Source organism: Pseudopodoces humilis, chromosome 14 (genome assembly GCF_049639895.1).
Source record: "Pseudopodoces humilis isolate 2021_Gansu_Grassland_sample_001 chromosome 14, ASM4963989v1, whole genome shotgun sequence".
NCBI lineage: Eukaryota > Metazoa > Chordata > Aves > Passeriformes > Paridae > Pseudopodoces > Pseudopodoces humilis.
This window is the reverse complement of record NC_142213.1, coordinates 8,592,006-8,616,912: the sequence shown is the minus strand read 5'-3', so window position 1 is coordinate 8,616,912 and position 24,907 is coordinate 8,592,006. Positions and strand designations below refer to the sequence as shown.

Sequence of the window (24,907 nt, the reverse complement as noted above, 5' to 3'; positions counted from 1 at the left end):
CATGACGGTTTTCTGTACAGCTCTTTGCGAGCTCTCTCCTTACGTGCTGCTGAGTTTTGAAGGTTTCCAGAACTTTGTGCTCACTCAGAGCAAGCAGGGTTTGTGCGACTGCCCAGTTAGTGCTCCAAGGAAATGTCTGCAACCTGGGATACTGCAGGTAAGGACAAAGATATGGTGGGAAGAGAGATGACATGCAAATCTTCCCTACTCCACAGTCTGCTCTCTTTGACTCCAAGTGGAAAGAAGAGCCACTTAGCACGTTGTCTTTGCTTCATATAGATAACATATTTATTGAAAAATCTGCTTCACCAACAACGGTGAAATCGTGACCAAAAATTACAAAACATCATGGTAAGTTTGCTTTATAAAAATAAACTGCAGGAGTACACCTCACTGATTTGTACTGGTCTCTCTCAGTCCCTTCCTCCTTTAATGGTGCACATTATACTCTTCAGCGTAATGCCATTCTAGAAAATTGCATTCCATCCAAAAAAAATGCACTTGTTTTTCCTTAGCAGAGGTCCTTAAAGTGACTTTTCCCCCGCCCTCCCCAACAATAAATATAGAAAATAGCCTTTAAACAAATAAATTTTAGTTTGGTCAGCTTAAAAAAAAGGTCCATTTTCCCCCTCTTGGGATGTAGTGACTAAGCAGCCATTTAAACAGTATTCAAGTCTTTGGTGGCTTCAGCTGCTTAAAGCTGCAGTTTTACATACAGAGGTTCTTTTTTCTCTCCACAAACCAAAGACTATGAGATGATGTTAGGTACACATTCGCTGCACCTCCACTGGGAGCGACCCCTTGCCCCGGAAAGCAAGCAAAGGAGGTCATCTTTGGCACGGCAGAGCTTTCACACAGAAGGTGTCTTTGGTGGATGAACCTGCTGCATCAGCTGCGGTCGTTTCACGCGCGGTTTCCGTCTCTTTGGCCTGCTCTTCGCTTTGTTGATCTGCACCACAAAGAATGCCAGGACCACCATGGCGCCAAGAAAGGCAAAGACAGGAATCGTCTGTCCCACATCCTGGTTGTACCGGCCAGGCATTATACCTAGAAAGGCAAAGAGGTTTGGAAGGCAGCAGTTACCACGTGAGCCAAGATGGCTTTGTGGTGCTAATGCCATCTACCAAAAGGATCTGCCGCTAACTCTTGTTCAAAGCCCAGGCAGCCATTAATCAGATTATATTTCAGACAGGAAGATTAACAGCTGCAAACCGATTAGCAAAAATCAGATGGGATGCTAACTTTAGAGAAAAGCACCAGCCTTTCCACCTTGACCCATTTGGGCACATGAAAGCATAGTCCAGATTTCCCCTGTAACAACAATCTTCTGTTTTGCATTAGAAGAGAGATGCAGACACTTGACCATAATCTTACTACTAAGTAATTGCTGCAATTCAAATCCTGATGGAACGAGGAAAGTGATTTCATGCTTGCTTGCTCCTGAGACTGTGCACACAATGAGGATAAGCTAGAGAAACAAACCCTTCCTTTTTACAGGTGTCTCTGGTCTAGCAGCTCAGACTGGGAAAAGAGCACATATGAAGCTTTCCATCTGCTTCCAGCTCAGCCTGCAGTGCCAAGCTTGTACAGGAGAGCTGCCCACCTGAAAGCTGTTTTGAGTGCTAGACACCATTTGTTAGTGTAACAGCTTGCCCAAGGCACCATTCTGACAAACTCTTCTGGACTCTGCTTTTTGCACTCACAGAAGGAATTTTAATTAGCAGTAATATGTGGTCACAGCTCCTAAGGACAGGTGCTGCTGCTGACCCATCAGTCATCCAAACAAACCTATCCAAAACAAAATTATCAAAATGCACCCACAAAGATCTTCCTTCAGTATGTCATGCACACTTTCTATTGAACAAACTATTCATATGCAAAAAAATCTTCATCAAACAGCCTTTTATAACACAGACATACTATTATATGCATGCTTTCCACAATTGAAAATAAACAGTGGCTCTCATATGGCTGTGCTGTGTTTGGGCTTTTTTCAAAGCTTATGAAAAAAGCAAAACAAAACCAGCAATTTTCAAACTTTTCAATATTTACCTCCAGGAATGTCCCACGCTCCACTTTCTCCAGGGGACAGTGGTCTCACCTGGGGTCGGTTCTGTCGAAAACTGGGCAGTGCCACTTTATCAAGGTCAATTGACAGTAATTTTTGATGTTTCCAAAGGTTGCTAGAAGAAATTTAAAGACAGAGGTGTCTGTCCACTTACTTCATTAATGCAAGGAATTTTGTAGCAATATATAGAAAAAGTGACAGTACGTATACACCCTACGTATAACTCACTAGTCTGGACCCAAATGATGCCTGATCCACTCCTTAGGCTCTGCAGGTTGCAGGCCTCCAAACTTCAATTCAGGCACCACAGGGACATAACTAGATTAGCAACTATTAGGGCTGTGTGGAGCCCTGTCCTTCAAGGAACTGACAAATGGCATGAGAGAAGGCAGCACTAGGAGAGCTGTCCAAGAAGATGCTTCAGAAAACTCTTTCCAAGGCACACGATGACGATGGGCTTCATCAAGACTGTTCATTCGAAGTTGGAATCACTCAATCACAACAGTGACTTGTGAAGTTATTTTTAAAATACCAGAATTTCATAGTGTAGCTATTAGGTGAGTCAGAGTTATTCACTGAAGAGGCATTAATCATTATTTCCTCTTTGCAATCTGGTATTTTTCTAGGAAAAGGCATTACAGCTGTCCCTTTCAAAACTAGATAGAACAAGTAATTTTTCAGCTGAACTCAAAAGTGTGACTTCTTGTATGAGAAAGACATACACTAACCTGGGGGCAGTTTCATTCAGAGGCTGTGGTTTGGCCCAGGACAGGTGAGGACAAGCAGGAAGGGACCGGGGTTTAGGGTCTCCCAAGTGAGCCTCGAGCACCTTTGAGTATCGATGCAAATGGTTACCTGCAACTCATAGCAGAGAGAGACTGGCTTACCCAGAGACAGGCAAGATAAAAGTTACCAACACTGACCCTGAGCTAAACAGTGCTGCTGTAAAACCCAGGAGCCATTTACAGAAACAAGCACTCACAGCTAAATATCAGAATTAACCTAAGGGTACCTTACAAAACAGTAAGAGTCTGCACGTACCACAGCAGTTAATCCAAGTTTTCCTGGCAGCATGTGAGATAAGACTGAATGCTTTATGCTCTGTAGCTAGTAACTAGAATGTCCCCCCGCAGAATCAGGCATCTGAACACTCCTACTCTATGAAAAGAACATTTTCTTCAGTCTAATCACAACTATATCACAACAAAACCCTGCAAAATGTGCTCTCTTCCAATAAAACAGCACAACCTTGCAAAGCTTGCAGCAAACCAACCTTACTGGCACGTAACTCAAGGTGTCTGCCCCAGCCATCCTGCCCTGAGGGTTGCTGAGCTTTGGGTTGTGCTTGGCCATGGAGGCTCTCTCACCTTCCATGCGCTCGGGGAGGGAGAAGCCGGCTCCCGATGGCGGCCGCTGCCTGTTCTCGGAATGGCTGAGGCTCGGTGGCATCACCCCGTAGGACGTGTACTGCAGCAGGGAATCCAGGAGCCAAAAGCAATCTGTGGATTTCACAGCCCCAAGCCCCAAAACAAGATATGCATTATGCCACATTTAAAATGGCTTATATTTCTGCTAAGAAGGCTTTAATGACATTTAGAACTACAATCCATGCTGGCTCTTGCTTTTCTCCTGAAGTTCTAGGCTCACTTTCAGAAAGATGCAACTTTCAACACACACCCCATATTCCCCTGCAACACACAAACACAGCATTAAACTCCTCAGTCTTAAAAATTGACACGTGTGTAGCAAACCAGGCTCTTTTGAGGAGCAGAACACAAAAAAAGTATGTTTTGAATACACGAATTCCAGGTTATGCAAAGTCATCCAAGTTTTGACAAAAATCATGAAGTTCTTCAGTGGAAGCAAAGAAACCTCTGAGTTTCTGGTTTAATTTTTAACAGGGAAATGGAGAACCAACTGTATTTTTGAAAGGACAAAATAAATACCTTGCAAAGAAAGGGAGAACAAGGTAGTGTTTACAGTGCAAGGATATGACTCATTTGCTTTCTCAAGCTTAAAAAAATAAACAAAAAACATTCTGGCGACATCCCAGCTAAAGGTACAAGCATAACCTACAGCAGCTATGGTACATACCAGGCTGGAAATCAGCACCACAATACATGTGATCATAGTTTTCCTTTGCACTTCAAAAGCTCATGATCCTTCGCTTTGATTTTCTCCTGAATTATTACTACCTTAATGCAGAGCTACCCCTAAGGAACAAGCACTCCAGCTAGTTCACATCACAACTCTACTTTGCAGGAGTAGGACAATGCCTCATCAGCTATTTCCACCACACAGCAAAGTATTTTTCTCAGAACTTCTTCCCCTAGGAACAGTTGGCTGGGAATGGGAGTTAATCTTCATAATCCCAGTGTCCCTTAAACCCTCACCTTTGATTTTTCAAAGAGGTCAAACAGATTTTAAGGATTTATATTCACAAATGTTAGGAATTTTCCTCAGTTAAAGCCACCAATGTCTCTGCAGGAGACATAGCTCCTGGTTCACAACTGAAAAGCTAATTTTAAAGGATTTCTTTAGAGCATTCCACTCTTTCTTGCTTCAGATGTTACCCTGAATTTAACAGTATTAGGGAGGTCACAGAGCATTATTTTCTATAACTTAATTTAAAGCTATGTACCTTCTCTTTTGTTATGTGCTTTAAATAACCTGCAGCAAGCACTAAGGCACCAATGTGCAGGTGTTAGGGCAACTCACAGGAAGCAGCCCAAAGGCAGATAAGGAAAAATCAGAGAACTCTTAAAAAACCCCAAAATGTATGGTAGAGAAAGAAATCAGCTACAGATGGAGAGCTCCCTTAGGCAGCAAGTTCCTTTAAACTTAAATAAATTAGGCAAGGGATGGATTACATAATGTAGTATTTTAAAATATTTTCTGGAATGAAAAAAAAGTGACAAAAGCTTAAAAAATTATAGATGTACTTTTCATCACAAAACGAAAATTCAGTTCTGTTCAGTGGAAATGCAGAAAAAGACTTCACATATTGGATTATCTCCCTCCCCTCAAGCCACAGATCTACCAGCTTGTGCTTTACATGTCATGAGAAACCTAAGCAACCTCTTAAAAATTTGCAAAGTCAGATCAAACCAACTGCTAGAAAAAAGATTTTATAAGAATCAGCCATAGTGTGTAGGCAGAGAGCATGGCTTCTCTGGGAGCCACAGAAAGCACACACAACTCACACAACTGCTACCCAGAATTGCAAACAAATGCTTTGACAACTAATTGAAGTTCCTACTTTCTGACATGTTTACACCCGCTGGTTTGTGTCAATGTAGGATAACCTGAAAACAGTAATGCACAACTGGAACATGGGACATTACCATAAATCCTCACAAGAAACACTGCAAAGGGAACAAGGCAGGCTGAGGTGCAAACTCAAAAGACAAAACCCACTATTGTGTATAAACATTCTGAAGATGTTACTAGGGAAAAAGTGGAAGGATCTCCTAGTGGCCTCTTCACGACTTCAGATAAAGAACGTGTAACTGTTAGTGCCTTCTGCAAACAAAAACACCCCAAAAATTAAAATAAAATAAAATAAAACAAACAAACAAACAAATAAATAAATAAAAAGACCACAAACCAAACCCTCCTTGCAGAACAGCCCCCAAATCTTGTGGAACAGAAAAAAAAGTGTGTGGAAAATAGCCCCATTTATCAGAGGGCTATCTAATGTGAGGCACTCTGTTGCTGTAAACATACCTCACAGCATTTCAGTAGAGCTCTGAAGAACTAAGATTAATCCCCAGTAAGGAATATTTAGAGTCCCTACAAACCATCTGCTTCTGGTGGGGGCTGTAGAACCCCAGAGGAGAGCTGTCAGTGCAGGACAGTGACTCTCCCCACGTGCAGGGCTCACACACCTTTCTGCCGGTGGCTGTCGTCCAGGCAGTTGGAGTCGCCGTACAGAACTATTCTGCCACCACCTTCTGAAGGAACTTGGTAAAGCCCCAAAATAGGGACATTTTCAATTACAGCAGTCTCCTGTTTTAAAACTTCAAGACCTAAAGCAAATAGTAAATAAATTTCATAGCCTGCAGAGCATCAATGTCAATCTACCTATCAAACAACACAGCCTACATTTCCAGCTGACATGCAACAATGCAACAATGCCCCACACCACATCACATGTTTTTAGAAGAAGTTTTCAAAACCCCCAAGATGTTATGATAAAAATGAAATTGCTCCAAGACTCTGATTGTAAAGTTTCCTAGTGATAATAATTTTTTTCTTTCGTTGGTGGAGAAGATCATCACAACCTGGATTATCTTCAACAGCCTTGAATAAAAAAATTCTAGTATCTTCAGCAAAATGTTTAAAATCAAAATGTTATGCTCTTTATGTTGTTTCCATCCTTCTGCAGATTCTACAGAAAGCTGGTTTAGGAAAGCTACCCTTCCTTCCTAAAATTATACCAAGTAGAAAAAAATAAAGACAAATTTCATATTTTACTTGAAATTTATCCCCTTTACTTGAGACACCGTTTAGATAGCAGAAGCAAAACAGAGAGCTCTTTTGCCCCAGGAATTGCAATGAAAAGGATTAAAGAGAAAAAGCAGGTCTAGCAGGCTACTTGTCAAATTGACACTCTCTCTCTCTTGCACATAAGGAAATACATAAGTCATCGGCATACAGGGATATTGTCTTTCCTTCAAAAGGCTCATACAGCTGAGCTCTACTGTTCCAGAAAATTTCTCCACTAGGTAATCACCTCTGCTGTACATCCTAAGCCAAAAATACAGTGAACTGACCGATCTTCTCAGGCAGTTGCTGAGTTTTATCAGAAGCACTGCATGTGCTTCTGCTCTCACACTCAAAACGCTAAACCCTCTGCACAAACCTGACCTGCAATACCCTAAGAGTTCTGGTCATTTGCCCCTGCAAAGCACTTCCTAAAAGCTCATCAAATATAAGATTTATTTTTTAAATTGCCATTACAGTTCTGAATTACTCCCTCCCAAATGAAAGATATTATGATAAAAGAGAATGGAAAGGCACAGAGAACAAAGCACTCAAGTCTGAGACCACAGGCATCCTGTAAGCATAAAATTTTCCCTTATGAGTTTCACTGGTGACATTTTGTCTAGTAACATTTTCCTTATTTATATCCTTAGATCACCACAGCTACCACAACATTCATGCTAAATATGGCAATGATCAGAGGATATACTTCAGCAGCATTTGAAATTTATGAGAAACATGAACAAGTAACACAATTACAACACAATTCCTCCCCTTCCAGAAACACACGTACATGCAGATGTGTTTCCATACAGCAGTCACAATACAGGGCTGCATATAACACTTGGATATTGTATTATTTAATAACTGTATACAGAGTCACACTGCAGCTGCCTGTTAAGCATCAGCTACAAGCTCTAGGCAAAATGAGAAAATGTAAAAATATATACCCTGTAAATGTGGTTTTGCATTTATTGTTTTTAAACGTTTAGACTTTGCAACTTTGCATGTGCACTAACCCCAAAGTTCTACTCAAAACACGGAAAAAAGGACCAGGAAGCTCATACCTTGATCCTTGAAAGTCTGTGCAATGACGATGCCATCTTCTGGGAACTTTGCAATACTGCACCCTGATGCGTAATTCACTGAAGACATCACAAAACTGCTGTTTAGAACCAGAAATCACATTCCCTCCCTTCCCTACCCAACAAGCCAGGAGAAAACATTCCCAGGAACACTGCACTGAGTTTGTATATTTTGACCAATGTGTGTGTTTGCAGAGAAAACACTGCTAAGCACAGCTTTCACAGGCTCACCTTCACACACTTTCCAAATCTTTCAATTTTGGAGTTTTTTTTAAACTGAAAAGCTAAATCAAATACAATGAAAAAGTCTACAAAGGAAGAAATCATTTACAAGACTCTTTTCACTGAATCTGAGCAGTTCCCTTGATTCTTGCTCAACCTCAAACTTGCAGAAAACCATTTTCCAAACACCCCACTGTAGCCTGTGTAGGCAATGGACTCCAGTACTCACTTTCATGACTTGCCATGGTAAAATCTCCTTCATACAGCCCATCACTAAAGGCCATATTCCAGACAGAAAGCAGATCATTGAGTGCTGGTATATTAGCACCTCCAGTATCAGGCATCCACCACTGCCTATAAAAATTACAGTGCAACACTGTTTATTAGTATACAAAATATACACCTAGAGTTTGGATAACAGAAAGTCACACATCCCCCTGCACACAGACTTTCCCAAAGCCATTTAAATAATGAATTACATCTTGAAGTCTTCTTTAACTCCACAGGCATCTGAGCAGCTGTCTCTGACTGCTTTTGAGCTAAAATTAAATAATACTGATGTAAAGTCCTCAGTGCATTTCAGCTGCATGAAAAACTTCAATTTACTTGAAAGAAATTCAGTCTTATGCTTTTTGCTTGGCTAAGCAGAGGTAAAAATGACAGTCATGTCAAATGCTTCTCATTTTCATAATGAAGCAAAATGTCATGTATTTTTTCTTTATATGCAATATAAACATGCAATAATTTCAGTAACAGGTACATGACCTGGTGATACTCTTGCAATGCTCTTTTCCTTCTATTCTGCTCCCCTAAAGTAAAACATGTCCATTTTTATTTGTTGGTCTTGTCTCAAATTTCGTATTTGTTTTCATTGTAAATGTTTTTCTTGGCATTAGAAGTAGAATACAGGACCAAAGAGGACTCCACAATCATAAAATGGGTAGCTATGCTCCTAAAGCTGTAGCCTAAGATCAGTTTTGCTACTTCAGGTAGCACCTTCTTACAGGTAACATCCAAGTGCTGAAGTACAGTGCATCACATCTGGGATTTTTAGGGTGCAATTCTATGGCATTTTATTTCCCAAACCACTTGGAAGTAAGTCAATACCTTGTGTTTTCATCATAAAACTTCACTTTTCTCATCACAGATGTGTTGTACCAGTCACTAAAAACAATCAGTGAAAGTCCATTATCAACATCCCTCCTCAATTTGGTGATCTCTTCCGGGAAATACTCTTCCTCACTGTCCACCATCAGTAAAGTCCCTGTGTGCAAAAGCAGAAAAAGGAGTTCTCCAGGCTGGTCATCACTGTGATGTTACCACTATTCACAAAACCCACACAGAAGCCAACACAAGTGCACATTTTCACATTGTGTGGTCCATGTGCCCTGCTCTGGCAGCTCATCTAATAAAGCCATATTTAAGGATAGTAAATGTAAGACAAATGTATCCCAAAATTAGTTTGCAGCACAGGAAGTTTTTAGGGTGTTACTTATGACTCCTGCTTGTGTGGTCTCAAGAACTGAATGCCCATATGTGTCAGGTGTGTGTTCTGCAGTTTGGTGTCACCCAAATGTTCCATAAACTGAGCCAAACTGTGGCACAGCTGGACAATGAGGGGATTCAAACTGATCCAAACTGGAGTGCTAATGCAGATGCTGCCTGGTCAGGAGGTTTTTCACTGCTCCAGCTCTAACAGTACTTTCCTCACTACTGCAGACTTGCAGCCAGGTAGTCAGCAATTACTCTGAAAAAAAGGAGTTTGATTCACCTGTTGAAAACTACAGCTTCATTCTGGTAAGCTTGACTAAATTGCCACTGCCACTTTGACATAACCCTCTCCCACTCCTGTTAACAAGCAAGCACAACCTTCTCTGCATCACTGAGAAAAACACAACCAGAAAAATATACTTTTATTCCTTGAAAACATGCTTATGCTTCTAGACTGCTTCTAAATACCAAACCCTTTTGCTTCTTCGCTTTCTGATTGCCCAGAGAGGTGGTGAAATTTCCATCCTCAGAGACAACACAGATCTTGACAAGATGACACCCTGAGCAATCTGATTAACCACTGTGAGCCCCATGTCTCACTACTCCTTGCAACCAAGCCAATTCTGCAAGTCCAGGCAGTCTGCATTTGGAAAGCCTTCTGATAAAGATCCTGTAGAAATGGGACAGAGTGAAATGGGACACAAGTGTGAAAACAATACAAGCTAGGGACAAGTGGCAGGTGGACCACAGATCATTGAGTTTTATTCCCCTCACTTCTTTAGGAAATTCTGAAAGCCCAACAAACTACAATCAAATGAGGTACAACACAATGGTGAATCAGAGTAGAGAGAAATCCCCTAATGCTGCTCTCTATCAATTATAAAACTAGTGATATCAGAAGAAACACTATTTTGCTACTTTTTTAAGGGCTAACATTAATGTATCCATGTGTATATCCACTGAACTCTAAAAGCAGTGGTGAGAAGTTCACTTAAGATTCAAGATAAACAAAAGATTACTGCTGGCAACAGTTCCAGAACTGACAAACTCAGGAGAATGCATCCTCACCTTACAGTGCACTAAAAAACATCCCAGCTGAAAACAAGAGTGTTTTTGGAGCATGCCACGGTTTAACAAGGGGCATAGGGGAGCAGAAAGGAGCACAGACAGCTTGCTCTGTCCCCTGCCTGGCCAACCTATCCAATTTGCTTCCTGATGAGCACAGAAACAAATCACATACTGCTTTACTATTGCATACAGTTGGATGAACACTTGACCCACTCTTTTATCTAATCAAAAATCAAAAACATAAAGAACCAGGATGGACACCTTTGATTTTAGTCTGTTAAACAGGTCAAGTTTCATTTTGACTGTGCCAAAATCGTTTGACAAATACAGTTCTGCCTTTGTGGGACTGAATACTAAGGAGCTTTAACCCACTCAGAGGCTGGCTTTCCCTCTCTTTTTTTCATGGTAAGGTCAGAGAACAACACTAATTCTACTAAACTCCCAAGCAAGCTTCTCCAGAAATACTCCACACAAGTATCAGCACATAAATAGTAACTATCCCAATGCCAAAATATTTTTCTACTACCACTAGAATTTTTGTTTGTATCTCAAAACATTTTTGGTCTTCCAACAAAAGGTCAATTCAGGAAAAGGTTAACAGTATGGAGAACAATGCAATTAACTCATGCTTACCATACTGACTTGCATCAAAACATGTAAACGGGGAACCAAGAACCTCAACAAAGTACCCCATGCTCCTGAGGTGCTGGTACATGTCCCTGAAGTTTGTGTGGATATGGTCACCATTCCTTAGAAAGAGAAGAGTGTTGAAGACATTTAGATCTGCCACATAGAAATCTCATTTCCACCTTTCTGATTTTCTGAAATCCTGTCCTCCTGCCACCTCTGCATACTCCAAGAAGCTTTCCAAAACTTGTGCCCTGGTCACTGACCCAATTAATCCTCACTGAGGTACTGCTGCATGTTTTTTTCTATGGATGCTTCCCTACTCCATCTATGAAAGGGCAGCAAAGTCCTTCCCTGTTTGAAGACAGCCTCCCTTAAGAGACAAGGGTTCCCTTATTGTCTTTTAAATTGTCAAATTTGTGTGAATGCTGAAGCAGTTAATAAAGTGTCCCCTTTAACTTCCTGCGAGAAATTAGGTCAGAATACAAAAGTCAAACAAAAATCTCAGTATCTTAAATGAGCATTTTAAAAGCTTTTCATTTCATGTGAATAAAACCATAGAGCTCAAAAAACAATCCTGCACCACAAGCAGACTCAAAGTGCTTTTCATAGATTTTACAAAAGATAAACCCATGCCTTTCTGAAAAAGGCTAGAACTATGGTGTTCAGTAAAGTTATCCCAGATCATTAACCCACAATCAAGAAATATTGATTTAATAGAACCCAAGATAAATACCAATCTAACGGATCATTCTTCATCCTCAAATTATCCCTGGGGAAGTATCCTGGTGGATAACGGAGGTTATGATACTGATCCCAAAGGACTCGCTTACTACGAGGTGGAGTAGGAATAATCTTCACTTTTATTGGAAGCTTCACCGTTGAAGTCTGCTCTGCACCATTTTTAGACTGAAGGACAGAACAAACTACAGTGAAATCCTTTCTCCCACAGGAATCAGTTAACCACAGTTAACAAAAAAACTGGAGGTACCAAATCTACTTTTTGTCACCAGTACCAGCTCCAGAGACAAGATTACTTTTGTCCTAAATTGCTGCGTTATTCTTTTCTGCACTCAACAATTTATAATTATACTCAGAATGAAAAATAGTTAACATATGTTACAACCGTGATCTGGTTCAATTGTTCAAAATCTTAAGTTTCTCAGGAACAATTAAGCATTGCTCTAGAAGAAACATATTTAGGCAATCTTTTTTCAAAATACATTACTTAAATCCAAAATAAACGAATGAAATTATGGTGTTGGTCCCAAAGAGAGGCTTCCTGATTCTAAATTATAGGCAATTTGCTCTCAATTATAAAGAACATTATTTGTACTTTTTAATTTCCTGACCCAAATTTAACTTATGCTTCAAATGACGTGGCTAGAGCAAACCCTTAAAACCAAGGTATTTGCATATCAGAAAGCAGTTTTGATAACTTTTCACCCAGGAAATCCAAAATGCACAAAACTTACTTCATTTTCTGCAGGGGATGATACCGTGATCATAACATGACCCTGAGCAATGCCTTCCCAAGATGCTGCTTTCTTTGCTACAGAGATGGAAATTGCCAAGTATCCAGACCAAGGCCACAAGACTGGGGAATAGGAGAAAGCCACTTCGATGTTATCCCCATTTTGGGGGAGATAGGGTTGCCAGTCTGGCTGTGAAATGAAGAATACAGAACACTTGTAGCACAGTATTTGCAATCACTACTTTCTGCACACATAGCCCTTTTCCTCTGCTTGAAGTAATAAATATTAGCTCTTCTGAAGATTATATCAAATTTTAAAATGCCCTCCAAGTTCAAAAGTCTGGTGTGGTGTCAGCGAATCAAGCCAACTGTGACAGCCTCTATGACCCAGACCAAAGGCTTTTCAGAGGTAGGACTATAAGAAGGTGCCCAAGTAAACCTGCTTTAACATTGAGATCATGTGCAGAAGTTTATTTATGGTGAGAACACAAGATTTCTCTTTGATAATGAGGCGAACTAACAGGCCAGTTACATCAGCTGTATGTATTACCATAAACTAATGACCTCGGATAAGAGTTTCAATGCCCTTTAACCTAAACTTGAAGCTAAACCAGACCTCAGGAGTCATACTAAAATGTTGAAATTAGACTCATTTACATTAGCTGGAGTTACAGGACAGGTGTCTTTTTAAATTTGTATCAATTCTCAAATCTATTCTACATTTAAACTTATTTAATTAAAAACCTCCCTAGACAACCAACATGCTCAATATCACTGGTGTGAAAGAAAAGGTTTGGCAGCAGAGTCTGGTAAGCTGATACATTCAGATTGCTCTGACTCAGGGAAAAGGCTTAATTTAGTGTCAGGATTTTTTACTGAAATCATTTATATTCCAGGATGGAAAAAAAAAAAATATTAAGAAGGTCTGTCCAGAAGATTTTAAATGCTATTAGAGAATACAAAGAAATCTCTAAGTACATCTTAATTCAAACTGGTTTTGCAAAAATAAAATGTTACACGCCCTGAAACTAATGCATTGCTTGAAAACTTGTGGACAGCTGGTGTTAACAAATCCTCCAGTGTGGGTGCACCCTTTAATCAAACACTTTGCATCTCTTGCTCCCAGCAATGAGGTTTGTTCTACAAATTTCACAGCTAAAGTAGTATTTTCTGGGAAGGTTTCAGCAACATTACCAATCAGAATTTGGAACAGTGTTAATACTTACCTTGTCTACAAGTCTCCCAGTGACTCCCATGCCATTAAGGATGGTAACATTAACAATAGTTGGCATCCCTCCATAATATATGGGCTGAGAACAATAGGGCCACATGTAGGGACATTCGGTCAAATCAATATAGCTTGGACTCAAACTACAGCAGGACAGAGGAGGGGAAGTTTAAAGAGAAAAAAAATTACCAATAAACAGAATAATGTGACACTACACGCAAGTACAAAAAAGTTTCAGATAAACCATGCCAGTCATAGTTTACCAATCTCTCACCGTACTTCCCAAATATGACCCTAAATCTTCTTCCCTTCCTTATTTTTTTTCAAGTTTTGTAAAAAGATTTTCACACACAAAAAAGGAAACATCTCAATACAGGGAGAAGGTCCTTATTCTCAAAAGTTTAAATTTAACTACTTTTCCATTGTGTTCTTATATTATTCATAACATCTAAGGCTATAAGAGAAAAGGATCATCCCCTACACTGCTGTGTGACTTTTCATCCATTCTCTGGTCAAAACTCATGCTTGAGATTACACAAGATCTGTGCAAGTCCTCACTGTTGCACAAGCACGGATTGCTCAACTGAGCTACACATGCACCACCTGCTCTCTTAAACAAAAGAGGAAATTCTATTGTACCACCGATTAATTAAGGATTAAAATTAACCTGGCCTGTGGTTTATAGCTGTTGAGAATCTGATAAGCTCTTAGAAGATCCAATTTGCCATGTCCTTGTTCAAACATGTTGACTCCAGGAAGTCTCCGTGCTGATGCAATAAGGGCCTGCTTCATACTTGCTGGATTCACCATTTCACGCTTCTGAACTGTGCTGAAACAGGAAAAAAAAGACCACAAAATCAGTCTGCTGTAACATTTTCTGTTCATATTTGTCTAAAATTGCTTGATTTCTCACAATACAAATGTAGATGAGGGACAAATTTCTGGTACATTTCTCTTAAAAACTAATAATACATGTATTTTTCTCCTTACAATGTGCTCCAGGACCAGCAGTCATTACAATCAGGGCAGTATCTTTATATGCTAAATAAAATATCTGTTTTCCCAGGGGAAAGAACACCTCTAATGTTCAAACTAAAATGTACCATTTTTTGGAGGAAATATGATGGTGACTTTGAATTTTTTTCATTTTTCTCAAATAAAGATTTGTCTCATCCATATGGAGTAGCTATGACAAACACAGGGAATGGACTTGCAGTTCCCACTTTCAAATTCTTCAGTGTGCAACAGCTGACTTATGCAACAGGATAATGGCCATAAAACCCTGCATCCTATAAAATTTACAAGTACATAATTACCTACTAAAGGTGCCTACTTTGAGCAGCTGCTCTTTTACAAAAGTTGACAGAGGCACAGAAATTCCAAATGATTAAAAAATGTGACAAAATTGTCTCATAGTACTGTTCTCCCTAATCATAGTCTCAAAGACCTAACTAGCATTCAAAACAGTTCTCACGTTTTTTCATGAAACACAGAGGTAGCCAGATAATGTCTCAAGCAGAACAGTGATTTTATTCTCCAACTTTGTTTTTCTACATCTAAACACAATTTTGTTTTATTTGATGGATTCCTTTAAAGAGAATTTTATGCCCCTCCTGACTGATACCTTTCTAGAGATTCTTATTTAAGACTTACCTCACTAAGAGAGTGACAGCACCTGCCACCACAGGAGATGCCACACTTGTCCCAGAGAGGGAGCGGCATCCGCCTTTCATACCAGACCCTCTCACTCCAGAGCCGTATGTAACAATATCAGGCTTCACTCTGCCATAACCTCCAGGCAGCTCCTGTGAAAGAAAACAAATGGATTATTGCCTTCGTGTAAAATGAACACCGATGGCTTCATTTGGGCATTTAAATTAACTGCAGGTCACTCAGAAGTGAAATTAGCAACCGGATTATCTGAGGTTCAGCATCACAGAATAGCAGCTACATTGAAGAAGGACTCAAGCTGCTTAGGACAAGTTCCCAACTTTTCAAGGTTACTGCTGATCTGCACTTCTGCTAAGCAGGAAACCACTGACAAAATGAGAACCACACTGCTACTGGCTACACAGAAACTTGTGACAATCCCCTGTGACAGTCCCCTTGATCAAGATTGCGGTGCAAGCTCATGTGACATCGTGTGTGCAGCAAGCACCACCTCAGCTCCACAGGAAACTAAGTGCAATTTCCTATGTAGTACCTGAAAACCCTAGGATTTTTAAACCAAAGGACAAGAGCAGGCCTTCATGTTTGCAAATTTAACCACACAGACAAGTTTTTGCCATCAAACAAAAGGAAGCGGATGTTTTATAAACTCATCAAAAATGTCAACAGTAGTCAGGATTAATAATAACTAACTACTAGTAATAACTACTAATAATGAGAAACCCTGAAAAGAATACAAAGCTTCTTGCTTAAAGACTTTCAATTTCTAACTATTCTGATGTCTGATGAAATCTTTTCTCCAACACTCATCTACATAGGACTGCCCATTCAGAAAAGGTTGCCCTTCCAAGGCCCTTATTTTGGCTGCAAATGTGAGCGGCCATCATGAAAATATCTTACCCAAGTGGTCATTCCCCTAGATGAAAAGCGAGCTATATTATCTTCAAAGTCAATGCCACCCACTCCAATCACATCCATCTGGTCAGCAGGATTATTGAGAGTCCTACAATAAGTGGGGAGACAGGAATAAAAAAACAAATACCAAAAAATCCAAGATACAGTCATAAGTTTATGCTGGTAACAGAATTGCTGCCATCAGATTTTTGTCACATACTTATACTTCACAGGGGACAGCAACTTATCAGGCAGTTACTAACTCAGTAACTATCAAATCATCTACCTTGAAGACAAAACAAAACCTAGTCTTAGGCATTCATTTTAGAAATACACCACAAATTGTTCTGGGTTGATCACTTCTATATTCCTTAAGTCCAAGATCATTACCCAAAGCTGTCTGCTCACACTAACAGGGAAATGTCAGCTGGAAGCACTGCCATTTTTCTTTTGCTGACTTTCCACTGTTTCAAAGAAAAACATTTAGTTAAGTACTAAAAGAAAAAGGGAAAAGAGTTTAACTTGAGTCACTTTCTAAGATTAGAGAAAAAAAGAAGAGAAGACCTCCTGACCAAGCACAACTGCTTCCAAACCCACATAACAACACAGTTGGTTCTCTTTGAAGCGGTCACTGACACTCACCCATATAAAGGGCCGTCATTGCCAATAGCAGAGACCATGATGACATTGTTGGCAGTCAGCTCCCAAACCTACAAAAACAATGTTCACAATAAGGTTCTGCCACCACAAAGAGACTTTTCTAACAGACATAACTTCTTTCATAGCCTTACAAGATACATCTCACTGTATATCCAGTATTAAGTTGTGAACTTTCTTCAGATGATACGAGCAATAACCCAGCCTTGACAGGAACACTGCTGAAAGAATCTTACACCAAAAGAAAAACTCTTATCTGTAACAAAGCACTGCAGATGACAAAGTCACATAGTTATTTTGAATCCCCTTCAGTAGTGCTCTGGGGAGTACAGTGAAGTCACAGTCAAACTAAATTTCAATGCAGGTTATCATAAAAAAACAAGGAAGAATTTACACACTTCAAATCCCTTAACTGGCCTTTACAAAGAACAACTATATCCTTTAGTTGAAGAGTAAATTAATTCACTTAAATGCTTTTGAAGGTCAGGCCAAAAATTCAGGGAACTATAACATTTAGAGAGACAAAAACCTAATTCCGTCTTAACCCGAACCAAATCTCTTGGCACATAGCTGAGTCAACTACCTACATTTTTTACCTACTTGTTCTTAAATTCACTAAAATCATCCTATACATATTCTTTTGAAATAAATAACAATGAAATAAATTAACCATGCAGAGATTTTAAAAAAACCCGAAGAGTGGACTTCAGTTAAGTGTCTCCAATTAAAGGTCCTTTTAGCTGTCTGCTTGAGAGTGATTTTCAAGCAGATTATCAAGCATTTTGTTAAAGGGCATTTTCCATAACTCTGTGAACATCTGGGCTGTGCTTGGGGTTTAACTCATTCCTTATATACATTCCCAAAAGCCTGTACACTGTACAAAATTTCTGTCACACAAAAGAAACACAGGAACTGTCAGCAGGATCAGACAAAAACAAATAGTTCTGCAAGTCCAGCATTTGTGTGAGGGATACAAACATTATGCCAACTTCATTTCCTCGTACTAACTTTGTCAACAAATGGATGATCCATGAAGTCTGGCCCACCAATACTTAGATTCAGTACATCTATCTTCTTTAAAATTGCATAATTAAAAGCATCCAGAAACCAAGATGTATATGAGACCTATGTAAGAAAGACGGGGAAAAATTACCATTAAAAAAATCCAGTGATTTCATGACAATACAGACTTTACATATAGAGGAAAGACAACACGGAAATAAAGCACAAAAGTGGCAATGGTCTTAAATTTCTAGCACTCGGTACATTTGAGTGGCTGCTCCATTATACATGTAAGACTTCCACATACTATTTCTGAAAAATATACCAGATTTGTAAACTGACAGAAGTCTTATAGTAAGTCTCTTGCAAATACAAAGTTGTATCCTTTCCACTTCTAAATGTCTACATTTATGAGTGCATGCAATACTCCCAAAGGAAAGGATTATTACAGCATTAACCTGGAAAGGCAGGAATTGAAACGCATGTAAAATAGCTACCTGATTATTGGTGAACACTCTGAAAATGTGCAGTTCAGCATTTGGAGCAAACCCCTGGCATTCCCTCATGCTGGCTATTACACCTGCTACAAAAGTCCCATGGCCTAAACCTATCAGCATGAGAAGGAAACAAAATAAGATATTAGAAGACAAACAATTTCACTGCCGAGAATTTTTACCCAGAACATCACCTATAGCAAAAATCACATAAATTTAACACACTTTACAACAAACCACCAGTGCTGGGTTCAGTCCTAGTCTTTTTGAACCGTAATTCACTACCGGGTTCAGTGGGGACAGAATTTGCAGCACGCTATAGCCAGACAACCAGCTGGTAAAACTTGGGTGATTCATTCTCCAGTCCATCCACTCCTGACTGCTACCAATGAAATCATGATCAAAAAAACAGTATTTTGGAAAATGCAGCTCATTTCAAAGTAAATGTATTTTAATGTGGACTTCTTAAAGGATTTTTATACTGAGTCTGCAATAACCAAGTTTTGTGAAGCATAAGCAATGAGATAAGAAAACATTTTCTCCTCTCCTCAAAAAACCCTTTAGCTTTTACTTTATTGGACTGCCCACATTATATTTTTGAGCTCCAAATCTGCCTGCCCAGCAACCCTCCGGGCACAGAACTTTGCAGAAAGAGCTGCCCAAAAGCAGGCACTGCAATGTAAAGTAATTACTATGTACACAAAACTATGGAGGTGCACACAAGACTGAGCAAAACAAGCATCTACCTTGAACACTAGGGAGATTCAATGGCCAACTGACTCACTGACCCAAACTGTATGAAGTTAATAATTGTGAAAGTACATGGTCAAGGCAAATCAGGGTCAACACATGAAAAAGGAACACAAACAGTGTAGAAAATAAAAGGTTCAGTTGTATTGAATAGAAAAACTTTACAGGAAGGTGCCAAATTCTGATCAGTTTAGGACTGCACGTTTTGCATGTTTCTCAAATAAAATAAGAAATGAAAATGTTGTCCCTCATCAGTATAGAAATATGTACCTCTGTGAAACAGCAACATGCAAAGGAGTAGGAAAGAAAACACCTTTGCTGGATTTGCTCTAACTGCCACCTTCTCTGGCAACGTATTCACAGGTTCACGGTAATCTTGTGCCCTGACATTTTTCAACAGCCATGATGAACATATGACTCCAAGGAGATTTATGCACCCACCATTTATGCACCCACCCTCTTGGAACCTTAATACTCCCTGCTGAATTCAGTATGAGTACAAAGTGCTTGGGGCACTGCAAAATTAAGCTTTAAATATTAAAATTTAACAGGTGTTAGGCAGCACATCAGCAAGCACAAAACACACCAGTGTCAAGAACAGTTGGAAAACTGCACAGTAACTCACCATCATCCAAGGTTCTCTCGTTAGTCCAGTTTGTTCTCTCCTTTACATTTTTGAAATGTGGATGTTTCTCACTCAGACCGGTGTCAAACACTGCTACTCTCACACCAGCACCTATTGAGAGAAAACCATTGCTTTTTCTGGTTCAACTCCATAGCAAATCTCCTTACACTTCACTTGCTTTTCGAAGAAGATTATTGTTATCAGGCAACAAGCAAAAGCATACCTGTGTAACCCATCTGCCAGAGGACATCTGCCTGCAAGGTCTGAGCGACCTGGCGAGGGATGGCCCTCAGCAAGCGCCTGCTCGAGTGTCGGCCCGTGGCGTGCCAGAAGCCAGAACCCAAAGAAAGACTCGCTCTTCTCAAGGGGCGGGATGACTGCCACTTCTGAGTCCACCTGGTCTCATTGCAGTGCAGCATTGGATCAGCTATATTGGATTAGGAAAAAGAAAATTAATAACAGCACAAGGAAAACCATAATATAATTGATTCTTAGGCAAACTTAAGACATCATACTGTTACAACCAAAGTTTTATATCGTTGAGTATCGATTTTCTCTAATCACAATCAGTAAAAGCTTCTGGTTTATATACTATGGATACAGAGGCCCCTATTCTCAGGTAACCAACTGCTGCAAAAGAAATGTTTCTATGTTGTAGATGGAAATACAGCAGGTTTCAGAAAATGTATGATTATTATAATTTTATAACCAAAAGAAGAGGTTTCTGTTAATTAAAGAGAAACTGCAGGGCACTTCTCATTTGTGCAATGGTCTGAAATAAGGCTGAGAACACTTTTCCAAAACAGATCTCATGCAGCCACACAGAAAATAACTTACACTCTGAATACTTGAGTGACCGAAAGACCTTTCTCTGAGGTGTCACACGCTTGATGTTTGGATGATCTTCCAGTGTGAGGACTCCATCCTTCTGCTTCTCATTGATCTGAATAACTTCAAAATCGCTCGGATAGTCACTGGCTGGGTTGTTGCGAGGTACAATCCTCCAGTTCTCAATATCACTACTTTTTAGCGCACTTGAAATAAATTTACTTCGAGCTTTAGCTGTGAAGTATCCATTAAAAGCCACAATATACTCTGGAACAAGAGCACAACTTTATCAGAACTAGTGTTTAAGCAGCTTCACATTGCAAAGTCTGAATTTTTCTTTTCTTTACTTGTGGATGCTAGCTTTAGAGCAAGCTGCAGGCCCCATGGCCTCTCAGTCCTGCCTGAGAAGCTAGCCTGGGAAATTCATAGGAGGATTTCAAAACAATCCTCAGAGACAGAAAATAACTGCCAGGTACTGTTTGTCTGTCCTCTTGTTTTCCTTGCAAGAGAAAGTCAGGGGGTGGTGAGCCCCACTGACCAATGATGGTGATGTGGTGATTTACTAACCAGTAAGAGTTTCCTTTCTGTACTTTCCACGAACTAATCTATATAACAAGCCTAAAGCAATAAACTGTGACTCCCTTGAGAGTCCGTGTCGTTCTTCCCGCCGTTCCTAATTAGAACGACATTTACTCAGAACAAATAATCACAATTTGTGGCCCTTTTTTGTTGCTTTTACAAGTCCACAATTTATTTCTGCACTATGTAAAGGAGCGGGGGGTGTTGCATCAGGAAACATAAGAAATATGACAAAAGCCTTTGAAAGGAAGGTAGAATTGTAAGTATCAGGGAAAGGTGAAATGACATGAGAGGAGCAGGGGTGAGGGAACATATCTGTTGTTACAAACTGATATGCCAATTCAGTGTGTCTCTTGACAGGTATGGTTTAAAGACTCTACATGGTACTGAGCTTTAGTGCAAATTACTGACACCAACTATGACAAGCTCAGAAAACAAAGTCCAACAGTCCAGTCCTTGATCTGCACCAGTGATTTGTCAGCAGGCTCAACCCCAGCTCACACCACCACATTCACCGTGTTAAAGCTCTGGCCAGCTGTGCACAGGAATGTCACTCCTGCCACCCTCCTGCAAGCACCGAGGCACAGCCTCACTGCGGAAACACTGCAGGTTCCTGAGGCAACACGTGGATGCAGGGTCAAGGTGTCCTACTGCTATCCTCTGGCATCCCAGCAGCAGCATCTGCCTCACTCTGCCTTTCCTCTGCTCCCTTCAATTATATGCCATTTTTCATGCAAGTATTATGTCAAAACTTTTTCTTTAACAAATCCAGAGAGACTACCTGCTTTTCTCTCCCATTCAAGGCCCATCTGTGTGGTTACATTTCATAACAGCCTCAAGCATACCACTGGCCAGGTTAAAACAAACAGCTACTAAATACACCACACTTGCCCACCTGAGCCTTCACACTCCATTTTCACTTTTAAAATCCTCTGCATCTCCTTCTCCCTTCTTTTGTTGGAAAAGGAGCTAAACAAAAAAAACCTTTGAAAAAGTGTTCCTCTTTCCAAATGCAGAGAATTTAGCAGATGATGTGCTTCTAGAGAAACCCAGTGTTACAATTGCACAAACACCACAAACCAGTAACATACACATAAACATAACATGGATTTTTTTTTTTTTACTGCTTAACTCTTTATTACCATGCTCCACGACTGTTGAAGTGAACTCCACTTCCAAAGTAAGACGAGAACATCCAGGACATACGTGAGCCTCATGAGAGGAATTCCCTACTCTGGTACCAAAGTGTTTTTTGCCACAGAGTAAAATAACAAAAAGAACAAGCCAGACGTTGGCAAACTTCATGGTCATAGAAGAAAATGGTTTCATTCCAAAAATTCCATATAATCAAATCACAATTTTCTTCTTTACAAACTAGTTCATTTTTGTTTCAGTAAACGTTGCTTTCACTGTGCTGATCAACTGGGTATTCTGAAAGCTGGATCCAAAATAAGTAGAGATTTCATGGTCTTTTCAGGTCAAGCCTAGTGAACAGGCTCATTTCTTTCTCCGCTTCTTCTCCATTTTGCATTAAATGATTCAGTCACTCAGGATGTGGCAGCTGAGTCCTGTACTCCATTTCTGATGGCGAAGTTAACTCCCTAGAAGAATTAGCAAAGCTGATTGCAAGCCAACCTGTAAGGCAGAGCAATACAGAAAATAATTAGATGCATTAATAATAATAATTTGTGCAGCTGTACAGTATGAAAAATCACCAAAAAAAAGACACCTTTGGTAGTTTGTTTTAGAAATAATAGGGGGAAAAGTTCCTCATATTTAATTTAGAATTTTTTGCCAACACTCAAGTTTTTCCCTTGTTCAGACCAGAGCACAATGCAACACTCAGGTATTAACCTGACAAGAGAACAGGCAAGAATGAACACCAAACTCAACCACACTTCATGTAAGTGGAGCAAAGAGCTAAAAATGACATGCAAGTTCCATGGCAGGGAAAAAGTGCAAAATAAAATACTAATATGATAAAAGTGTCCATGGACACTTTAAAAAGCATGCTGGTTTTTTTAATCAGAAAAAACAGCAAATAGAAATAATGCACAGAACTTCATTTTACCCAAGATGAATTCAAACTCTAGGCCAAAGCCAGATAAGAACAAGAGATACCAGTAGAGGCAAAGCTTTAATGACTGTGCTTGAAAATCTGCATGAAAAAAGTCTTTCAAATTTTTTTGAGCTGGGGTATGTGTTACTAAAAACATGGGCACCTGAAAAAATAAGTGCTGGTTACACAGGATGTGAAGTTAAAGGAAGGAGCTGAAAGTGTTTTCCACATGGAGGGACAGCCTCTTCCCCTTATGTTCCAAACTATATAATACACTCAAGAAAAATTGAAACTCTAGTGTTCTTCTGAATTCCAAACACTCAACCAGCAACTGAGAGATAAAAGGTCATTAAAAGATAAGAAAAGAGAAACATTTTTGTCTGGTTTGTCACAGCACCTGGAGAAGCAGAACAGAACTGTATATTGCAGCTGTAACAAGGACTGGAAAGTAGGAGCCTTATTAGGGGATTCACATGATTTAGGGGAATGATGGGCAGACAGCACAACAGATGAACTGAGTCTGAATGTGACAGCATTACTTCAATTTTATTTAACTTTATTTAGCATTATCAAGTATTTCCATGTAATAGGGGCAGAAATTACCTCTGTTTTTATTTGACTGACAATACCATGACAGACTGGGAACTGCTTGTGATTATAAAGTTTCCCCTTCATTCCTAACTCAACAGTTAGCATGCACTGACTTCTGGCCTTGGCTGATCTCTGCCTGGCTTATCACTTCATCAGTTAATAACCCCTATAGCAATAAAATAAAGCAACCACACGAATGAGTAAAATAAACACCCTTACGGCTGATGACAGGTTGTATGCAAGCAGATAACGAAGTACGATGGATATTAAGTGCAAAGGAGCAGCACGCCCACGGGTTTATTCTGTTTAACACCCATACCGTGAGGGGCTGGCCGGGTGCCACACTTGCCAGCTTGCCCCTGCCCTTGAAGAATACGCTCGGAGTCACTCCCTGCTTCAGCCGAAGCGAGGGCACCGCAGCCCGCGGGCTGGGCACGCCGCAAGGATCACCAGCTGCAGCGCAGCAGTACCGTCCCGTCCGGGGAGCTCGGCCGGTACCACGAGCGAGCCCGGGCCCGGTACCGCCCCGGCCGGACTAAAGCCCCAGTGAGCACGGCGGGGCACCGTGCGGGGCAGCGCCGCCGCTCCCGGCCCGGGCAGGGCGGAGGTGAAGTGACAGCCGGCGGGGAGCGCCCCACGCCGCGGCGGCGGGCGAGGCAGCCCCGGAGACGAGGGCAGCGAGCACCGCCCCGCCCGCCCCCCAGACCCTGAGGGAGCCGCGGCGCTCCCGGCCCGTCCCGCCCGCCCCGTGCTCACCGCGCCGCCGCCGCCCGGCCCGCCGCCATCTTCAGCGCTGTTTACCGGCGCGCTCTCGCGAGAGCCCCGCGGGCCCCGCTGCGCACGCGCGGGCGGTGCCGGGCCCGGGAGCCCTCGGAAGAGGCGGGCGCGAGTCCCGTTACCCACAGGAACAGCGCCCGCGGCAGCCGCAGCGCCAGCAGGTTGTATTAAAGCCCTTGCCAAATTAAATGTATGAGTTTAAAACCCCTTTGCCAGCGAGCCGAAGGCGTTGTTG

The 24,907-nt window shown here is 40.7% G+C and overlaps 1 protein-coding gene across 3 annotated transcripts; it reads right to left on the bottom strand.

The window, feature by feature from the left end:
- Positions 1–260: 260 nt before the first annotated feature.
- MBTPS1 (membrane bound transcription factor peptidase, site 1) lies at positions 261–24,740 on the bottom strand. 3 transcript variants are annotated; one of them, XM_014255479.2, is made up of 23 exons: positions 24,652–24,740; positions 22,388–22,880; positions 20,676–20,933; positions 20,062–20,265; positions 19,839–19,949; positions 18,467–18,576; positions 17,976–18,092; positions 16,953–17,020; positions 16,317–16,419; positions 15,402–15,553; positions 14,416–14,577; positions 13,747–13,891; positions 12,522–12,710; positions 11,783–11,955; positions 11,053–11,168; positions 8,968–9,124; positions 8,090–8,214; positions 7,621–7,698; positions 5,956–6,096; positions 3,436–3,567; positions 2,797–2,929; positions 2,053–2,183; positions 261–1,047 (listed from the first exon to the last, which is right to left on the bottom strand). In XM_014255479.2, the coding sequence occupies exons 2-23, from the start codon at positions 22,572–22,574 to the stop codon at positions 851–853; spliced, it is 3,189 nt and encodes a 1,062-aa protein (XP_014110954.1). In that variant the 5' UTR covers positions 22,575–22,880; positions 24,652–24,740; the 3' UTR covers positions 261–850. The 3 variants fall into 3 exon arrangements, with proteins under 3 accessions (XP_014110954.1, XP_005526389.1, XP_014110955.1); XM_005526332.3 differs by having other exon boundaries at positions 2,797–2,923; positions 24,652–24,739; XM_014255480.2 differs by lacking the exon at positions 24,652–24,740 and adding an exon at positions 24,215–24,444.
- Positions 24,741–24,907: the final 167 nt, after the last annotated feature.

Excerpts from the sequence above, each read along its gene's own strand:
- MBTPS1 (XM_014255479.2), bottom strand. The coding sequence starts at position 22,574 with ATGAAACCATTTTCTTCTATGACCATGAAGTTTGCCAACGTCTGGCTT. Across the intron at positions 19,950-20,061 it reads CTGGCAGATGGGTTACACAG|GTGCTGGTGTGAGAGTAGCA; the intron begins GTATGCTTTTGC and ends TTCTCTCAATAG. Across the intron at positions 12,711-13,746 it reads CTGGGAGACTTGTAGACAAG|CCAGACTGGCAACCCTATCT; the intron begins GTAAGTATTAAC and ends TTCATTTCACAG.